At 47.0% G+C, this 16299-nt stretch overlaps 1 protein-coding gene across 1 annotated transcript; it reads left to right on the plus strand.

The window, feature by feature from the left end:
* The first annotated feature begins 10771 nt into the window (after window positions 1–10771).
* On the plus strand, window positions 10772–12877 carry LOC142657265 (uncharacterized). Its single transcript, XM_075832309.1, has 3 exons — window positions 10772–11462; window positions 11713–11866; window positions 11990–12877. The coding sequence occupies exons 1-3, from the start codon at window positions 11279–11281 to the stop codon at window positions 12726–12728; spliced, it is 1077 nt and encodes a 358-aa protein (XP_075688424.1). The 5' UTR covers window positions 10772–11278; the 3' UTR covers window positions 12729–12877.
* Window positions 12878–16299: the final 3422 nt, after the last annotated feature.

Here is a 16299-nt window from a genome sequence, read left to right on the forward strand (position 1 = left end):
GTGTGTTTTTGTTTGTATATGTGTGTGTGTGCCTGCGTGCGTGCGTGTGTGTGTGCGTGTGTGTGTGTGTGTGTGTGTGTGTGTGTGTGTGTGTGTAGGTGAGTATAAGTATTGTTATTGTTCACATTGATAACTTTTTTTTATGCTGTTGCAGATTTTGATGTACCGATTGGACTACATCTTCGATTCTTTGGACTACTGTGTAGATCTACGTTTTTTCAAATTTTAATAAAAGGGTTAACGAGGGTTTTGTTGGGGATTTCTTATTTCAATAAAAAAAATTGTGTTTGTGTTTTTTTTTAAAACTTTATTAGTGCCTAGATAATGTCAGTTGGCTGATTGACAGCGTCCATTATTAAGGCGGTACTTAGTGTTAGCCAGTGCAGAGGCTAGCACTAACCACCCATTAGTATCCAGATATCCACCGCCACCAGGGGTGCCGGGAAGGGCTTGGTACGATCCAGTACCCGACCATCTGTTGTGATGGCCGGGCACTGGGGCGGCCGCACGCTGGTATGATGAGGCTGGGAAGGGCCAAAAACAGTGGACCTTTCCACCCTTGTAATGCTAGGCTGCTGCTGCTGTGTTGTATCGGGCTGGTTATAAAAATGGGGGGGAACCCCACGTCGTTTTTTTTTTAAATTTAACAATAGCCGTTGGGTCCCCCACATTTTTAATAACCAGCCATATACAAGGCTGCAGCAGCCTGGCATTACACGGGTGGGAAGGGCCACTGGTTTTGTACATTCCCTGGCTAATAACACTGTGTTGTATGTGGCTGGTTATGATAAATTGGGTGGAACCCCATGTCTTTTTAAAAAAAAAAAAAAAAAAAAATAATAATTTAAAAAAAATTAGATGGGGTCCCCCCCATTTTTAAACCAGCCAGATACAACACATCAGCAGCAGCCTAGCATTACAAGGGTAGGAATGGTCCACTGTTTTTGGCCCTTCCCAGCCTCATAATACCAGCCTGCGGCCGCCCCAGTGCCCGACCATCACAACAGATGGTCGGGTACTGGATCGTACCTGGCTCTTCCCGGCACCCCTGGTGGCGGTGGATACCGGGGTAATAATGGGTGGTTAGTGCTAGCCTCTGCACCGTCTAACACTAAGCCTCGCCTTAGTAATGGATGTTGTCACTCAGACAGCGGCCATTGCTAAAGTGGTAGTAATAAAAGTTGAAAAGAAAAGACAAAGATATAGATAAAATATTTTATTGAAATAAAGCACCCCCAACACAACCCTCATTAACCATTTTATTGTAGAAAAAAAAGGCGTCATCGAAGTAGTCCTCGAAACCGACGTAGTCCAACGACCAAACCTGAAAAAAAACAATATTAAAAAAAAGTGAATAAAACATGTTGTAGGCTTAGTTTCAGTTTCATATGTAATACTGACTGTTGTACCATGTATAGAAGCCTGCCGTAAAGTTGGCTTAGATACAGGGCTCCAGCAGACAGTATCATACATGGCCATACAGACATATATACAAACAAACAAACAAACATACATACATATATACAAACATACATACATGCATGCACATACATACATACATACATACATACTTTGCTCTCCTAATATATACCTATGTGTGTTTTTCACAAATTGCTTGAAAATGCTTCCATTGAGGAAGTGAAACGTTGCTGTGCTGGGTGAATATGTATGTATGTATGTATATATGCATGTATGTATGTATGTTTGCATACATACATGCAAACATACATACATACATACATGCATATATACATACATACATACATGCCAACATACATACATGCAAACATACATACATGCAAACATACATACATACATACATACATACAAGGCAACATACATACATACATACATGGAAACATACATACATACATGGAAACATACATACATACATACATACATACATGCAAACATACATACATGCATACATACACATACATGCAAACATACATACATGCAAACATACATACATGCACATATATACATACATACATGCCAACATACATGCATACATGCACATATATACATATATGCCAACATACATACATGCAAACATACATACATGCAAACATACATACATACATGCATACATACATACATACATACATACATACATACATACATACATACATACATAAATAAACTCACCTAAGACGTTCTCTCGAAGTGAACGGTACCGTCACTTTTCTTCTTACTGCTCCCATTCACAATAACAAAGCGGAGGGTGGAGAAGACGTAATCACGTGTGCCTGATATGATTACATCATCTGCGCCACAACGCATTGTTAATATGAATGTGAGCGGCGCCAAGTAGCAGGAAGATGGCAAGTGACGGGACCGTTCCGAGCTCCGTAGGAACATCTTAGGTGAGTTTATTATTTTAATATTTTTTATGTTCGCCGGGTGCTGATGCAGCATCGGTGCAGCGGCTACAGAAGTTACCTGTAATGAGAGGGTGGGTGAGGGAAAAGTGGCTTGCCGAAACAGGTAGAATGTAGTGTAGTGTAGTTGACATTCACGGTGTGTTCGTCTCAACCGCGCTTACCGTGCCTGCTTGAGACGAACATTCTCCCGATGTTGCTAGAACTACAGTATCTAGCAACGTCGGGAGCGCGCACACTGCAGAGCAGCTTGATTGACATCAAGCCGCTCACGCCCCTTTTTTGAAAAGGTATCTAGCACTTGCTGAGTTATCAAGTGTAAAAAAAAAGGTACTTAGGGAATACATTTTTCTTATTTTTTAACAGCAAATGTTTTAATATTAAATTCCAGCTTAGAATGTATAAAAAAAATTATTTGACTCAATTTGGGAATAACCCATTAATTTGGAGCTTCTTTTCAGGCTTCTTTTGAGGCGTTTTTCATAGTGTTCAATGGAAAATCAGCTCCAAAAAAAGCCTCAAGAAGTGACATTCTACTTCTTTTTATGGAGCATCTATTTACGGTCCGTTTTTTAAAACAGCGGCGTAAAAAGACGCCCCGTATGAAATAAATGCTGTTTTTCTCATTGATTTCAATGGGCAGATGTTTGTTGGCGTTCAGCTTCCGTTTTTTCAGGTGTCTTTCGAGGCGTAAATGCCCCGAAATACGCCTGAAAACACTGCGTGTGAACATACCCTAAGGGCCTGTTCACACAGAGTATGTTGACGAGATTTTTGGAGCGGAAACCGTCAAAAACCGGCCGAAAATGCCTCCCATTGATTTCAATGGGAGGCGGGGACGGTTTTCTCCCACGAGCGGTAAAACCGCCGCGCGGGAGAAAGGCCCTGTTCACACTGAGTTTTTTTACAAGTTTTTTGGCGCGCAAATTGCTCTGCAAAACTCGTCAAAAACCGCCCGAAAATGCCTCCCATTAATATCAAGGCGGACGAGTTTTTTTACTGCGAGCAGAAAAACCGCGTTGCGGTAAAATGAAGCGACATGACCTATCTTGAGGCGGTTTCTGCCTCCAAAACCCCATTTCAATCAGTCAGAAACAGGATAAAAACGTCTCGACGAGTGTTTTGACGAGTTTTTGTCAAACCACTGTGCAAAAAACATCTGGAGCATTTTTCCTCCTGCAAAAACTCTGTGTGAACACAGCCAAAGAAGGGACATGCCCTGTCTTTGCGCGTTTACGCCTCTGACCTCCCATTGACATCAATGGGAGGCAGAGAAAGCGTAGTTCACTGAGTTTTTTGCCCGTAGCACTCAATGGCCGCGGGCGAAAAACGCCGCAAAAATCACGGCAAACGACGTGCAGGAAGGACAAAATCTGCCTCAAAATCCCAAACGGCAGAATTTTCCTCCTGCAAAATGTTCACACGGCTTAGCAAAAAACGTCTGAAAATACGGAGCTGTTTTCAAGCGAAAACAGCTCCTGATTTTCACAGGTTTTTTTGCAGTGTTTTTTACGGCCGTTTTTGGAGCTGTTTTTTAATGGAGTCAATGAAAAACGTCTCCAAAAACGTCCCAAGAAGTGTCCTGCACTTCTTTTGACGAGCCGTCATTTCACACGCCGTATTTTGACAGCGACGCGTAAAATAAGGGTATGTGCACACGGTAGCAGGCTTTTACGTCTGAAATGACAGACTGTTTTCAGGAGAAAACAGCTGCCTCGTTTCAGCCGTAATTGCTCCTCCTCGCATTTTGCGAGGCTTCTCTGACAGCCGTAAATTTTGAGCTGTGCTTCATTGAGTTCAATGAAGAACGGCTCAAATTACGTCTGAAAGAAGTGTCCTGCACTTCTTTTGACGAGGCTGTATTTTTACACGTCGTCGTTTGACAGCTGTCAAACGACGACACGTAAATGACAGGTTGTCTGCACAGTACGTCGGCAAACCCATTCAAATGAATGGGCAGATGTTTGCCGACGTATTGTAGCCCTATTTTCAGACGTAAAACGAGGCATAATACGCCTCGTTTACATCTGAAAATAGGTCGTGTGAACCCAGCCTAAAGGCTCATGGGAACAGAACATCGTAATTCAAATTGAAAGCAATGGGCAGATGTTTGTAGGCATATTAGGGGCGTTTTTTTCAGGCGTAATTCGAGGTGTAAAACGGCCGAATTTCGTCTGAAAATAGACCGTGTGAACATACCCTGAGGGTATGTTCACACACAGTGATCAGAAACGTCTGAAAATACGGAGCTGTTTTCAGGTGAAAACAGCTCCTGATTTTCAGAAGTTTTTTTAACAACTCGCTTTGTTCGCTGACTTTTTACGGCCGTTTTTGGAGCTATTTTTCAATGGAGTCAATGAAAAATGCCTCCAAAAACGTTCCAAGAAGTGTCTTGCACTTCTTTTGACGAGCCGTCATTTTACGCACCGTATATTGACAGTGACGCGTAAAATAAAGGCTCGTGGGAACAGAACATTGTAGTTCCCATTGAAAGCAATGGGCAGATATTTGTAGGCGCATTAGGGTATGTTCACACGCTAGCTGTCATTTACGGCTGAAATGACAGCCTGTTTTCAGAAGAAAACAGCTGCGTCGTTTCAGCCGTAAATGCTCCTCCTCGTAATATACGAGGCATCTGTGACGCTCGTATATCTTGAACTGTTCTTCATTGAGTTCAATGAAGAACGGCTCAAATTACGTGGCAAAGAAGTGCCCTGCACTTCTTTGCCGAGGCAGTCATTTTACGCGTCGTCGTTTGACAGCTGTCAAACGACGACGCGTAAATTACAGGTCGTCTGCACAATACGTCGGCAAACCCATTCAAATGAATGGGCAGATGTTTGCCGACGTATTGTAGCCCTATTTTCAGGCGTAAAATGAGGCATAATACGCCTCGTTTACGCCTGAAAATAGGTCGTGTGAACCCATCCTTAGGGGCGTTTTTTCAGGCGTAATTCGAGGCGTAAAACGCCCGAATTACGTCTGAAACCACTGCGTGTGAACATACCCTGACACTGCCAACACACAGACACTTATGACCCAAATAAAATTCAGTTGAATTCAGGCTGGCCCAAACTGGCCAGATGGACAATTTTTACTGATTTAACCAAGTAACTGGGGTTTTCAAAGAGTTTCAAGGGGTTTTCCGGAAGCAAAAAATTACTTTTAGGCCTGATTTACACGAGTGTGTGCGTTTTGCACTTGACAGCTCCGTGTGTCATCAGTGTATGATGCGCGACTGCGTGGTTTTCGCGCAGCCGCCATCAGGCTAGTCGACGTCAGTCACTGTCCAGGGTGCTGAAAGAGTTAACTGATCGGCAGTAACTCTTTCAGCACCCTCGACAGTGAATTCCGATCACCATATCGAGTAACCTGTTTAAAAAAAAAGAGGTTCGTACTTACCGAGAACTTCCCGGCCGTTGCCTTGGTGACGCGTCCTTGGTGACGCGCCTCTCTTGACATCTGGCCCCACCTCCCTGGATGACGCGGCAGTCCATGTGACCGCTGCAGCCTGTGCTTGGCTTGTGATTGGCTGCAGCTGTCACTTGGACTGAATTGTCATCCCGGGAGGTCAGACTGGAGGAAGAAGCCGGGAGTTATCGGTAAGTCAGAACTTTTTTTTTGTTTACACGTTCACGTATATTGGGATCGGAAGTCACTGTCCAGGGTGCTGAACCAGTTTAACTCTTTCAGCACCCTGGACAGTGACTGTCTCCTGCCGGGTTCGGTCAAAACGAGTTCGGCCGAACCCGGTGAAGTTCGGTTCGCTCATCTCTAAGACACTCCGTTCGGATGTTTGTAAACAGAAAAGCACGTGATGCTGAGCAAAACTCACGGACTGTCTGCATGCCCCCATAGACTTGTATAGGTCCATGCGACCCGCGTGAAAAGCACGCGAGTCGCACGGACGTATATCACGTTCGTGTAAATGAGGCCTTAGTTAAACTAAACAATGGAAAACATATAACTTTATAATATACTTACGTTTGATTAGCTGAATGTAGCGTCGTATCCCCTCTTCCGTCACGTGACCGCTTGGCAATGTAAAATTTGCACTTCCTGTGCATACCCGTCCATTCGCGACTAACTTCCGGTTTCCGGCTTTCACAATGTACGGTTAGGGTATGTTCACACGGCCAAATTTCAGACGTATACGAGGCGTATTTTGCCTCGTTTTACGTCTGAAAATAGGGCTACAATACGTCGGCAAACATCTGCCCATTCATTTGAATGGGTTTGCCGACGTACTGTGCAGACGACCTGTTATTTACGCGTCGTCGTTTGACAGCTGTCAAACGACGACGCGTAAAAATACAACCTCGTCAAAAGAAGTGCAGGACACTTCTTTGGACGTTTTTGGAGCTGTTTTCTCATAGACTCCAATGAAAACAGCTCCAAAAACGGACGTAAAAAACGCCGCGAAAACGGCGTGAAAACGCCGCGAAAAATGCGAGTTGGTAAAAAAACGTCTGAAAAGCAGGGTCTGTTTTCCCTTGAAAACAGCTCTGGATTTTCAGACGTTTTTGTTGACTACGTGTGAACATACCCTAACGTCATAAATGACGGAACTGCACCACGTGTTTCCCCATCTGCATGCATGGTTGACACACTACCACGCATGCTCTGTTAAATAATATGGCTGCGTCTTCAGCAGCCGTATATGTTACATTGCGCGTGTGCAAATTTTAACTATGTGGTGTTGGTGTGTAGTGTGACGGCCGTGTCTGCCGTCGCTCGCTCTCTCTCCTCACAGTGCGAAGCGCATGTGAGGAGGAGGAGGAGGGTGTTTTTTTTGCTTACTGCGGACTCATTGCGGAATTTCTCCATTGACTTCAAAGGAGAGTCAAATTTCCGCAATGAAGTCCGCAGATGTTATGTGTGCTGCGGAGCGTATTGGTTTTACCATGGCCGGCCTTAGCTATGTGCGACACGTGCGGTCGCACAGGGCACCGGCCGCCATGCTGTAAGGGGGGCGCCAGTGGGTACGAGCAGAAGAGAGGAGAAATGTTCCGTCCTCTGCACTGCTGCGTGAACTGAGCGCTGATTGGAGGAGCAGCAGGTGCTTCTGTCTGCTCCACCAATTGGCACAGCCTGTACTGCAGTGTCACACACACACTCAGCACCTCACGCAGCTCCTTCCTGCTGTGCTGCTGCCCCAGTGAAGACTCCTCCACGGAGCTCCAGAGTCAGGTAAGAGCAGCAGCTTTAGCTTAATCTATGTCTATTTATGTGCTGTGTGAGGGAGGAGGAAAGAGGGGGCTTTATGTGATGTGTAACAGGATGTTTTTTTTTTAAAAGATCGATTTTGTGGGGGAGGGGAGGCTAGGTTATAGGTACTTTGTGTGTGTGTGTGTGTGTGTGTGTGTGTGTGTGTGTGTGTGTGTGTGTGTGTGTGTGTGTGTGTGTGTGCGTGTGTGTGCGTGTGTGTATTTTTTACAGATCGATTTTGAAGGTGAGGGGACATTGCCCTAAATGCTATAGGAGTGGGGGGGGATTCTTTAAAAATGTATTTTGTGGGGAGGGGGACTTCTGTATAGTTTATTTTGTGGTGTAGGAGCTTATTATGAATCATGGGGGAGGGGAACTTAGCGTTATTTATAGCGTTATGTATGGGGAGAAAGGATTCTTTAGGGTACGGCCACACGGAGCGGCCCTCACACTGTCTCAACGCGGCCAACAACCGCGCTGGCACTATGTAGGAGCGGCTGTCAAATACCTTGTTAAGGGGTATTCCGGTTACACTCGCGTGCGCACTGCAGCTCCATTCATTCTCTAAGGGAGCGCCGGAGATAGCCGAGTGCAGTGGTCGGCTTTTTCCGGCGCTCCCATAGAGAATGAACAGGAGGTAAGTTGCTGTAATTTGCAAAATCGTGCGACTTACCTGCAAACGCTGATGCTGCTGCAGAATCAACTGTAGCCTCTGGTGCCGATGTGTCCTCGCTCGTCTGACACGATGCAGGACCTGTGAGTGACGTCACAGCGTGATCTCTCGAGAACACGGCTGTGTCTGCACTGCCAGAAGCTGGGCGTTCTGAAGAGAAGTGGATGATACTTCTCGTCAGAACGCCCAGCTAGTAAAAGAAGTAAAAACGCCCCGATGTACGCACATAATACACGCCCAGTTGTACTTTTACTTTTCAACACGCCCAGTTGTACTTTTGCAAGCCTCATTTGCATAAATACAAAAATGGTCATAACTTGGCCAAAAATGCTCGTTTTTTAAAAATAAAAACGTTACTGTAATCTACATTGCAGCGCCTATCTGTTGCAATAGCAGATAGGGGTTGCAAAATCTGGTGACAGAGCCTCTTTAAATTTTAAAAAATACACATATGCCTTTTTTACAATAAACATTAAAATAAGTCTCAATACATAAAATATACACATATTCGGTATTGGCGCGGCCGTAATAACCTGCACAACAATTTTTTTGCGTCATTTATGATGTGTACGCTGTAAAAAAAAAATGAAATAAAAATTCTTTCACTTATTAATGTGAGGCCCGAGGTGTGATGAATTTAACCTCCATGTGCCTCAAATTAATAGTAATTAGCCCCATCATGTACCTCACACATTAACCCATTATGACTGAGAAACATGATGGGGTTAAAGAGGCTCTGTCACCAGATTTTGCAACCCCTATCTGCTATTGCAGCAGATAGGCGCTGCAATGTAGATTACAGTAACGTTTTTATTCTTAAAAAACGAGCATTTTTGGCCAAGTTATGACCATTTTTGTAGTTATGCAAATGAGGCTTGCAAAAGTCCAAGTGGGTGTGTTTAAAAGTAAAAGTCCAAGTGGGCGTGTATTATGTGCGTACATCGGGGCGTTTTTAATACTTTTACTAGCTGGGCGCTCTGATGAGAAGTATCATCCACTTCTCTTCAGAACGCCCAGCTTCTGGCAGTGCAGACACAGCGTGTTCTCGAGAGATCACGCTGTGACGTCACTCACAGGTCCTGCATCGTGTCAGACGAGCGAGGACACCGGCACCAGAGGCTTCAGTTGATTCTGCAGCAGCATCGGCGTTAGCAGGTAAGTCGATGTAGCTACTTACCTGCAAACGCTGATGCTGCTGCAGAATCAACTGTAGCCTCTGGTGCCGGTGTCCTCGCTTGTCTGACACGATGCAGGACCTGTGAGTGACGTCACAGCGTGATCTGGCAGAAGCTGGGCGTTCTGAAGAGAAGTGGATGATACTTCTCATCAGAGCGCCCAGCTAGTAAAAGTATTAAAAACGCCCCGATGTACGCACCTAATACACGCCCACTTGGACTTTTACTTTTAAACACACCCACTTGGACTTTTGCAAGCCTCATTTGCATAACTACAAAAATGGTCATAACTTGGCCAAAAATGCTCGTTTTTTAAAAATAAAAACGTTACTGTAATCTACATTGCAGCGCCGATCTGCTGCAATAGCAGATAGGGGTTGCAAAATCTGGTGACAGAGCCTCTTTAATTACTATTAATTTGAGGCACATGGAGGTTAAATTCACCATCACACCTCGCGCCTCACATCAGAAAATGGAAGAACTTTTTTTTATTACTGTTGGTAAAGTATCGTTTGGTATCGAAATTGCAATACCACACAAAGTATCGGTATCGAAGTCCAAATTCAGGTTTTGTGACATCCCTACTACCTACAAAGGGGCTGTGTTGCACGACCTACAGGGGGCTGTGTGGCACGAACTACAAGATGGCTGTGTGGCACGACCTACAAGGGGGCTGTGCAGCAAGGGGGCTGTGTGGCACGACCTGCAAGGGGGCTGTGTGGCACGACCTACAAGGGGGCTGTGTGGCACTACCTACAATGGGCTGTGTGGTACTATCTACAGGGGGCATCTGTGAGTGGCGGGCTGATGGTCATTTTACTGTGAGTGGGGGGCTGATGGTAGTTTTACTGTGAGTGGGGGGCTGATGGTAGTTTTACTGTGAGTGGGGGGCTGATGGTCATTTTACTGTGAGTGGGGGCTGATGGTAGTATTACTGTGAGTGGAGGGCTGATGGTCATTTTACTGTGAGTGGGGGGCTGATGGTAGTTTTACTGTGATTGGGGGGCTAATGGTCGTTTTACTGTGAGTGGACGGGCTGATGGTCATTTTAGGGTATGTTCACACGGCAGCGTCCATTACGGCTGAAATTACGGAGCTGTTTTCAGGAGAAAACGTCTCTGGAATTTCAGACGTAATGGCATGTTGAGGCGCTTTTCGCTGCGTCCATTACGGACGTAATTGGAGCTGTTTTTCCATGGAGTCAAGGGAAAACGGCTCCAATTACGTCTCAAGAAGTGACAGGCTTTTCTTTGACGCGGGCGTCTCTTTTACGCGCCGTCTTTTGACAGCGGCGCGTAAAAAAAATGACCATCGGCACAGAATATCGTAAGACCCATTCAAATGAATGGGAAGGTGTTTGCCAACGCTTTTGAGCCGCATTTTCGGACGTAATTCGGGGCTAAAACGCCCGAATTACGTCCGGAAATAGTGTGTGTGAACCCAGCCTTAGGGGGGATTCAGACGAGCGCGATTTGCGCGCGTGCAGGCCGCGTATTTTCTGCGCATCACGCACAGCACTATAGAAGTCAATGAGGCAGTTCAAACAGTGCGTGATTCTTGCGCAGCGTTTGTTCGCTGCGTACTATACGCGACAGGTTCAAAAACTCTGCGTATTTCACGCATCACGCACCCATTGAAGTCAATGGGTGCGTGAAAATCACGCATGTCATACGCTGGCAGCAGCTGCGAACGCGCGTTTTTCACGCAGGACACGTTGTCTCAATGCAAATGAGTTTGAACTAACTAGTTGAAACCAGCAGAAAAGCAGGAAGTTGGTTAGACAGCAGGTTTTGCAAAAGAGGCCACACCGTTTGCAAAAGCACCACAAGCACCTTGCAGGCATGCCTCGGCAGATGGATGTTGGGAAGCTCATTAGGTTAGTTCAGGAGCGGCCGGAGGTCTGGAACACCCATGCGGAGTCGTACCATGACCGCACATTGAAGGAGGCAGCATGGGAGCAGATAGCAGAGGCGCTATTTGAGCAGGAGTGGGCCGACAGCCGCACCCGTGACCGGCTACAAATTGGTGAGTGGATATCTGTGTGTCGCCATTGATGTGTATAATGACATCCATATTGGATATTGCGTCCCTGCTGAATAATTGCCTGTCATTGCCAACGTTTCGGTTCAGTGCCATCTTTATATATAGTATCATCAACTTAGGCTTGTTCTTGTGTAGACGTGTGTTTAATAACACCAGTTTATACATGCACTGTCTGTGTGCGCACTCACATCTGCTGAGTTTAATCAATGATGTGTTCTTATTCATCATACAGTGGACGATGTAAAGAGACGGTGGCGCAGCTCGAGGGACCAGTTCCGTCGAGAACATGGATCCGGCGCCCGTAGCGGAGATGGTGGTCCCCAAAAACGGCGCTACATGTACTACGACCAGCTGTTGTTCCTGCGGGAAATAATGGACATGCGACCGTAAGTACTCGTTGTTGTCCCTTTGTGGCCACGTCACCCTCCAAACATGTTACATACCCCAAAACGCCTTTGTGTTTGCACATGACATTTGTTTCCTCAACTGACGTGTCCCCTATATTATAGAACTAGCGACACTCTGGATGCTTCAGAAGAGGAGGCACGGCCCCAGTGTAGCCAGGCGTCCGAATCCGCTGCTCCCCTGGTCGCCCTCACCCCGGAGGCCACTAGAGAGGATCCTGGTCCAGTCGCCTCAGCGCCTGAAGCAGGACAACCGGACCAAGTGGCACCTAGACAAGCAGCACCCCGCCGCAGACGTCCTGGTAACCCACCCGCAGCTGCACAGGTGGACGCCCGGGTTCTTGAGTACCTGCGCCGTGCAGCCGATGAGGACCAGCATGATTTTTTTTGCCGGAGCATGGCACCTTTGATGCGGCGGGTACCAGAGGATAGGTTGGTGCGGCTGCAAATAAATATGCTGTCGCTAATCGACTGTGCGACACCCCCGCTAAGTCCAGGCCGGTGCTTTACTTCTCTGGAGCACTGGCGTAGTGTATATATGCCCTCAGCGCGTGCCCATGTGCCAAGGCCCTCCCAACCTGCCCCCGTCTTCTCGCAGATGGCGCAATACCCTCCTGCCCCAAGATACCTCTCCCCTGCCCCAATGCCTGGGCCAGTCCATCACTTTCCTCAATACTCCATACCTGGGCCAAGTTTACAGGCTCACATGCAGCCTCAGGGTTACCACCCGCAGTATCAACCCCAATATGCTGTGCAGGAACAGGCTCCTCAGGGCCGGGGACAGCAGAGTGGTGCGGAACGGTCGGGTTACAGCTCGCCGACCCATGCCTATCAGAATCTTTAGGGGCTCTTTTTTTCTACCGACACATGTTAGAAATCGATGACATGCTAGGAATTTGTTGTATATGCATCATGTTGGTGCACTTTTTTGTTCGGGTATGTTTTCCCGCCTCTGTATTTATTTGGCTGATATGGCGAGTATGTGCCACAAACATGACTGCTACTAAAGTTCGATATTTTGAAGTTCTGTGTGGACAATCCTTTTGTTACCTTGCACACCTTTTCTACTGCCTCTACCGCTAGGAGGTGCTGTTGCCTTAGAGGTTGTGACGGTATTAGATTTCTCCACCACATCTTTGAGGTCTTCGTTGTTCGGAAGGGGTTTGGAATTCCAGGAACTCAGCTGTAATTAGTATAGTTAGTGTTTGGCCAGAACTAACTTTACTCCCCCCGAAACGCTCACATACATATAGGCCAGGAAATACATAGTTTCCACAAGAGGATGTGATGTCCATGCATTCCTGCCGTCTAAAAAGGGTATTCCAAGCGCCTACCGAGCTTTAAGCTCGCAACCCACGTCAAGGGGCCTCAAGTTTTGCGAGTCCCTAACCCTCCCCCACACCCCCCCCCACCAAAAAAGGCCTTGAGGGATAAACAGACGTTCTCTCAAATAAGATTAACTTCACCACAACTCAAATGGCAGCGTTCTGGCAGGTTACTTCTCAAGCCTGCCTGGCAAAATACTCGGCAAATTGGTGGCGCACTCGCTGCCCACATGTCGGTGGCCGGCCAGGCTGAGCAGCCTGGCTCAGGCTGGTGGTGGGTGCAGATGTTCCCATATATTCCACATCATGAGCGGCATCATTGATGCGGGTAAAGTTGTGCAGCACAACACAGGCTTTGATCACGCATGTGACATTTGACGGCGACAATTGCATTGATGTCATCAGGACCCTCCACTTGCTGGTCATGATGCCAAAGGCACATTCCACGACTTTCCGTGCTCTGCATAGTCGCTGATTGAAAATGCGCCTACGGTTATCCATGCCCCTCCGCGCAAATGGCCGCATTACGTGTTTGCTGAGGGCAAAACCTTCATCTGCAACCATAACATAAGGAAGGGGTGGCCCGCTGGTGCCAGGGAGGATGCTAGGCTCGGGGACATCAAGTTGGTTGGACATTAGACGCTGTGCCATTCTAGATGAGCGAAAAATGCGTGCATCCGCCGAGCTGCCATAGGACCCGATGTCCACGATGGTAAAGCAGAAATTACAGTCCGACAAGGCAAGCAAAACTATTGAAAAATACTGCTTGTAATTGAAGTAGCGAGAGCCAGAGTGGGGCGGTTTCTGCACACGGATGTGCTTCCCATCGAGTGCACCAATACAGTTAGGAAATTGTGTGTCGCGTTCAAACTGCTGCGCTATGCGAAGCCAGTGTTGGGCCGTAGGCTGAGGGATCACGCTGCTCTTCAATCTCTGCCACAGGACCACACAGGTTGCAGGGACAATGCCGCAAATAGTGGAGACTCCAATTAGGAATTCAAAATGAAGGGCATGGTAGCTAATGCCGGTCGCCAAAAAACTACAGAAATTCATACAAGCAAAGCACAAAGAAAACATGTTAGTTTAGGACATTAAGGACATAAAATAAGGTGTAACCTGGCTCACAAAACTGCACATACCGTAACGTCAGAAGGAGACGCTCCTCGGGGGAAATACAGCGTCGCATGTTTGTGTTCTGATAGGTTATTCCAGGCCGAACCAGCTCCAGCAGCATATCAAAGGCATGCACAGACAGGCGGCAAAAGGCCCGAAATTTCTCAGGGTGACGACGGAGGTCAGCAAAGAGGATATGAAAATGCCCTTTAGAGGTGCGTTGGGCCACTATTGGGTGAACCCACATCCTACCTGATCTCCGCCGGTGTGGCCGTAGAGGGCTACCTCGTTGCCCAAACCTCCGGGATATCATCCATGCTAATAGCACACGGGCCAGAGAGCTAGGTGGCATCAATGCAGTCTGGCAGACAAACTTCACTAAAATACTGGTAGAAACAGTGGGTTGCATCCAAAGCACACAAATGAATTAACACAGGTGCACACATGAAGCAGGGGTATTGCATTAATGGCCCTTTTGAAGCCTGGCGTAAACAGAACAGCTGAGTGCGTTTTTTCCACGCGCGGGAAAAACGCATGTCTTACGCGCGTATTACACGCATACATCGTTCAAAAACGCATTGCCCACGCTGCTGACACGCTCGCAAAACGCTGCGTTGTTTGCGCGCGCAAAAACGCAACGTTCGTGTGAATCTCCCCTTACTGTGAGTGGAGGGGCTGATGGTCATTTTACTGTGAGTTTGGGGCTGATGGCCATTTTACTGTGAGTCCCCCACAGGTGGTTTCCACCTCTGACCTCCAATTGAAATTAATAGTAGGAAGAAAATACCTGCGGCGCTCGTTTGGAGCTTTTTTTGCTGCATCTTTTGCATTAGCTTCGACGACTTAAAAAAAAACGCTAAAAAAACCCCATCAAATAACGCTGTCAATTCAAAAGCAGATTTTTTCTGCCTTACAAAAAACGCTGTGTGAACATACCCTAAGAATGTAGTGCTTATTTTTAGCTATTTTCTGTCTTTCTCTAAACAATTTTTGGTAGGGGGGCCCTGAGGAATTTTTTTTTTCTAGGGGTGGCTCAAGTCCGAAAAGGTTGGGAAACTCTGTAGCAGGCTACAGCGGTGCCTGCAGCCTATGAGGCGCAGGGACAAGATCCCTGCGCAGTAGGCGTGATGACATCTCTGGATCAAGCCGGCCTACGCAAGGATCCTGTCAGGTGGAGGTGGGGGCTGTATGTCACTTTCTACAATGGGGAGGTGGGTGCTGTATGACACTGTCTACAAGGGGGCGGTGGGGGGCACTGTGTACAAGAGGGAGGTGGGGCTGTATGACACTACAAGGGGTAGATGGGGGGCTGTATGGCACTACAAGGGGCAGATGGGGGCTGTATGACACTACAAGGGGCAGATGGGGGCTGTATGGCACTGTCTACAAGGAGGAGATGGGGGATTATGGCACTGTCTACAGGGAGGCTGTACGGCACAATCTACAGGGGCACTTTCTACTAGGGGGGCTGTGGGGGCATTATACTCTGTGGAGGACATCATACTGTGTAGGGGCACTACAGGGGGCAATATAATGTGTGTGGCACTTAGGGGGCATAACACTGTGTGGGCACAATTAGAGGACAAAATACTGTGTCCTTGAAGGCGTTATAATATATTACATTATTAAATATTATTATTATACTGTGTGTGGGGCACTAAAGGGGCATTACACTGTGTGGGGGCACTATATAGGGCATTATACTGTGGGGAGGAATTATGCTTTTTTATGGGGCATTTTTTATAATGGCGTGGGGCGCCGAAAGATAATTTCGCACGGGGCGCCATCAACCCTAAGGCCGGCCCTGGGTTTTACTAACATGACATTTCTTCATTCTGGCTGGACCTATGTATTTCTAGGTCTACAGCCAGACTGAGGAAGTCAATGGGGTTCCCGTAATTCCGGGTGACTACGTGTGTGCACCCGTAATTACGGGAGCGTTGCTAGGCGACGTCAGTAAATAGTCACTGTCCAGGG

This window comes from Rhinoderma darwinii, chromosome 7 (assembly GCF_050947455.1).
Source record: "Rhinoderma darwinii isolate aRhiDar2 chromosome 7, aRhiDar2.hap1, whole genome shotgun sequence".
In the NCBI taxonomy this organism is placed as follows: Eukaryota; Metazoa; Chordata; class Amphibia; order Anura; family Rhinodermatidae; genus Rhinoderma; species Rhinoderma darwinii.

Bases quoted from the DNA above. Each gene is read 5' to 3' on its own strand.
- LOC142657265 (XM_075832309.1), top strand. From the start codon at position 11,279: ATGCCTCGGCAGATGGATGTTGGGAAGCTCATTAGGTTAGTTCAGGAG. The intron at 11,463-11,712 runs GTGAGTGGATAT...TTCATCATACAG, and splicing joins CCGTGACCGGCTACAAATTG to TGGACGATGTAAAGAGACGG. The intron at 11,867-11,989 runs GTAAGTACTCGT...CCTATATTATAG, and splicing joins GAAATAATGGACATGCGACC to AACTAGCGACACTCTGGATG.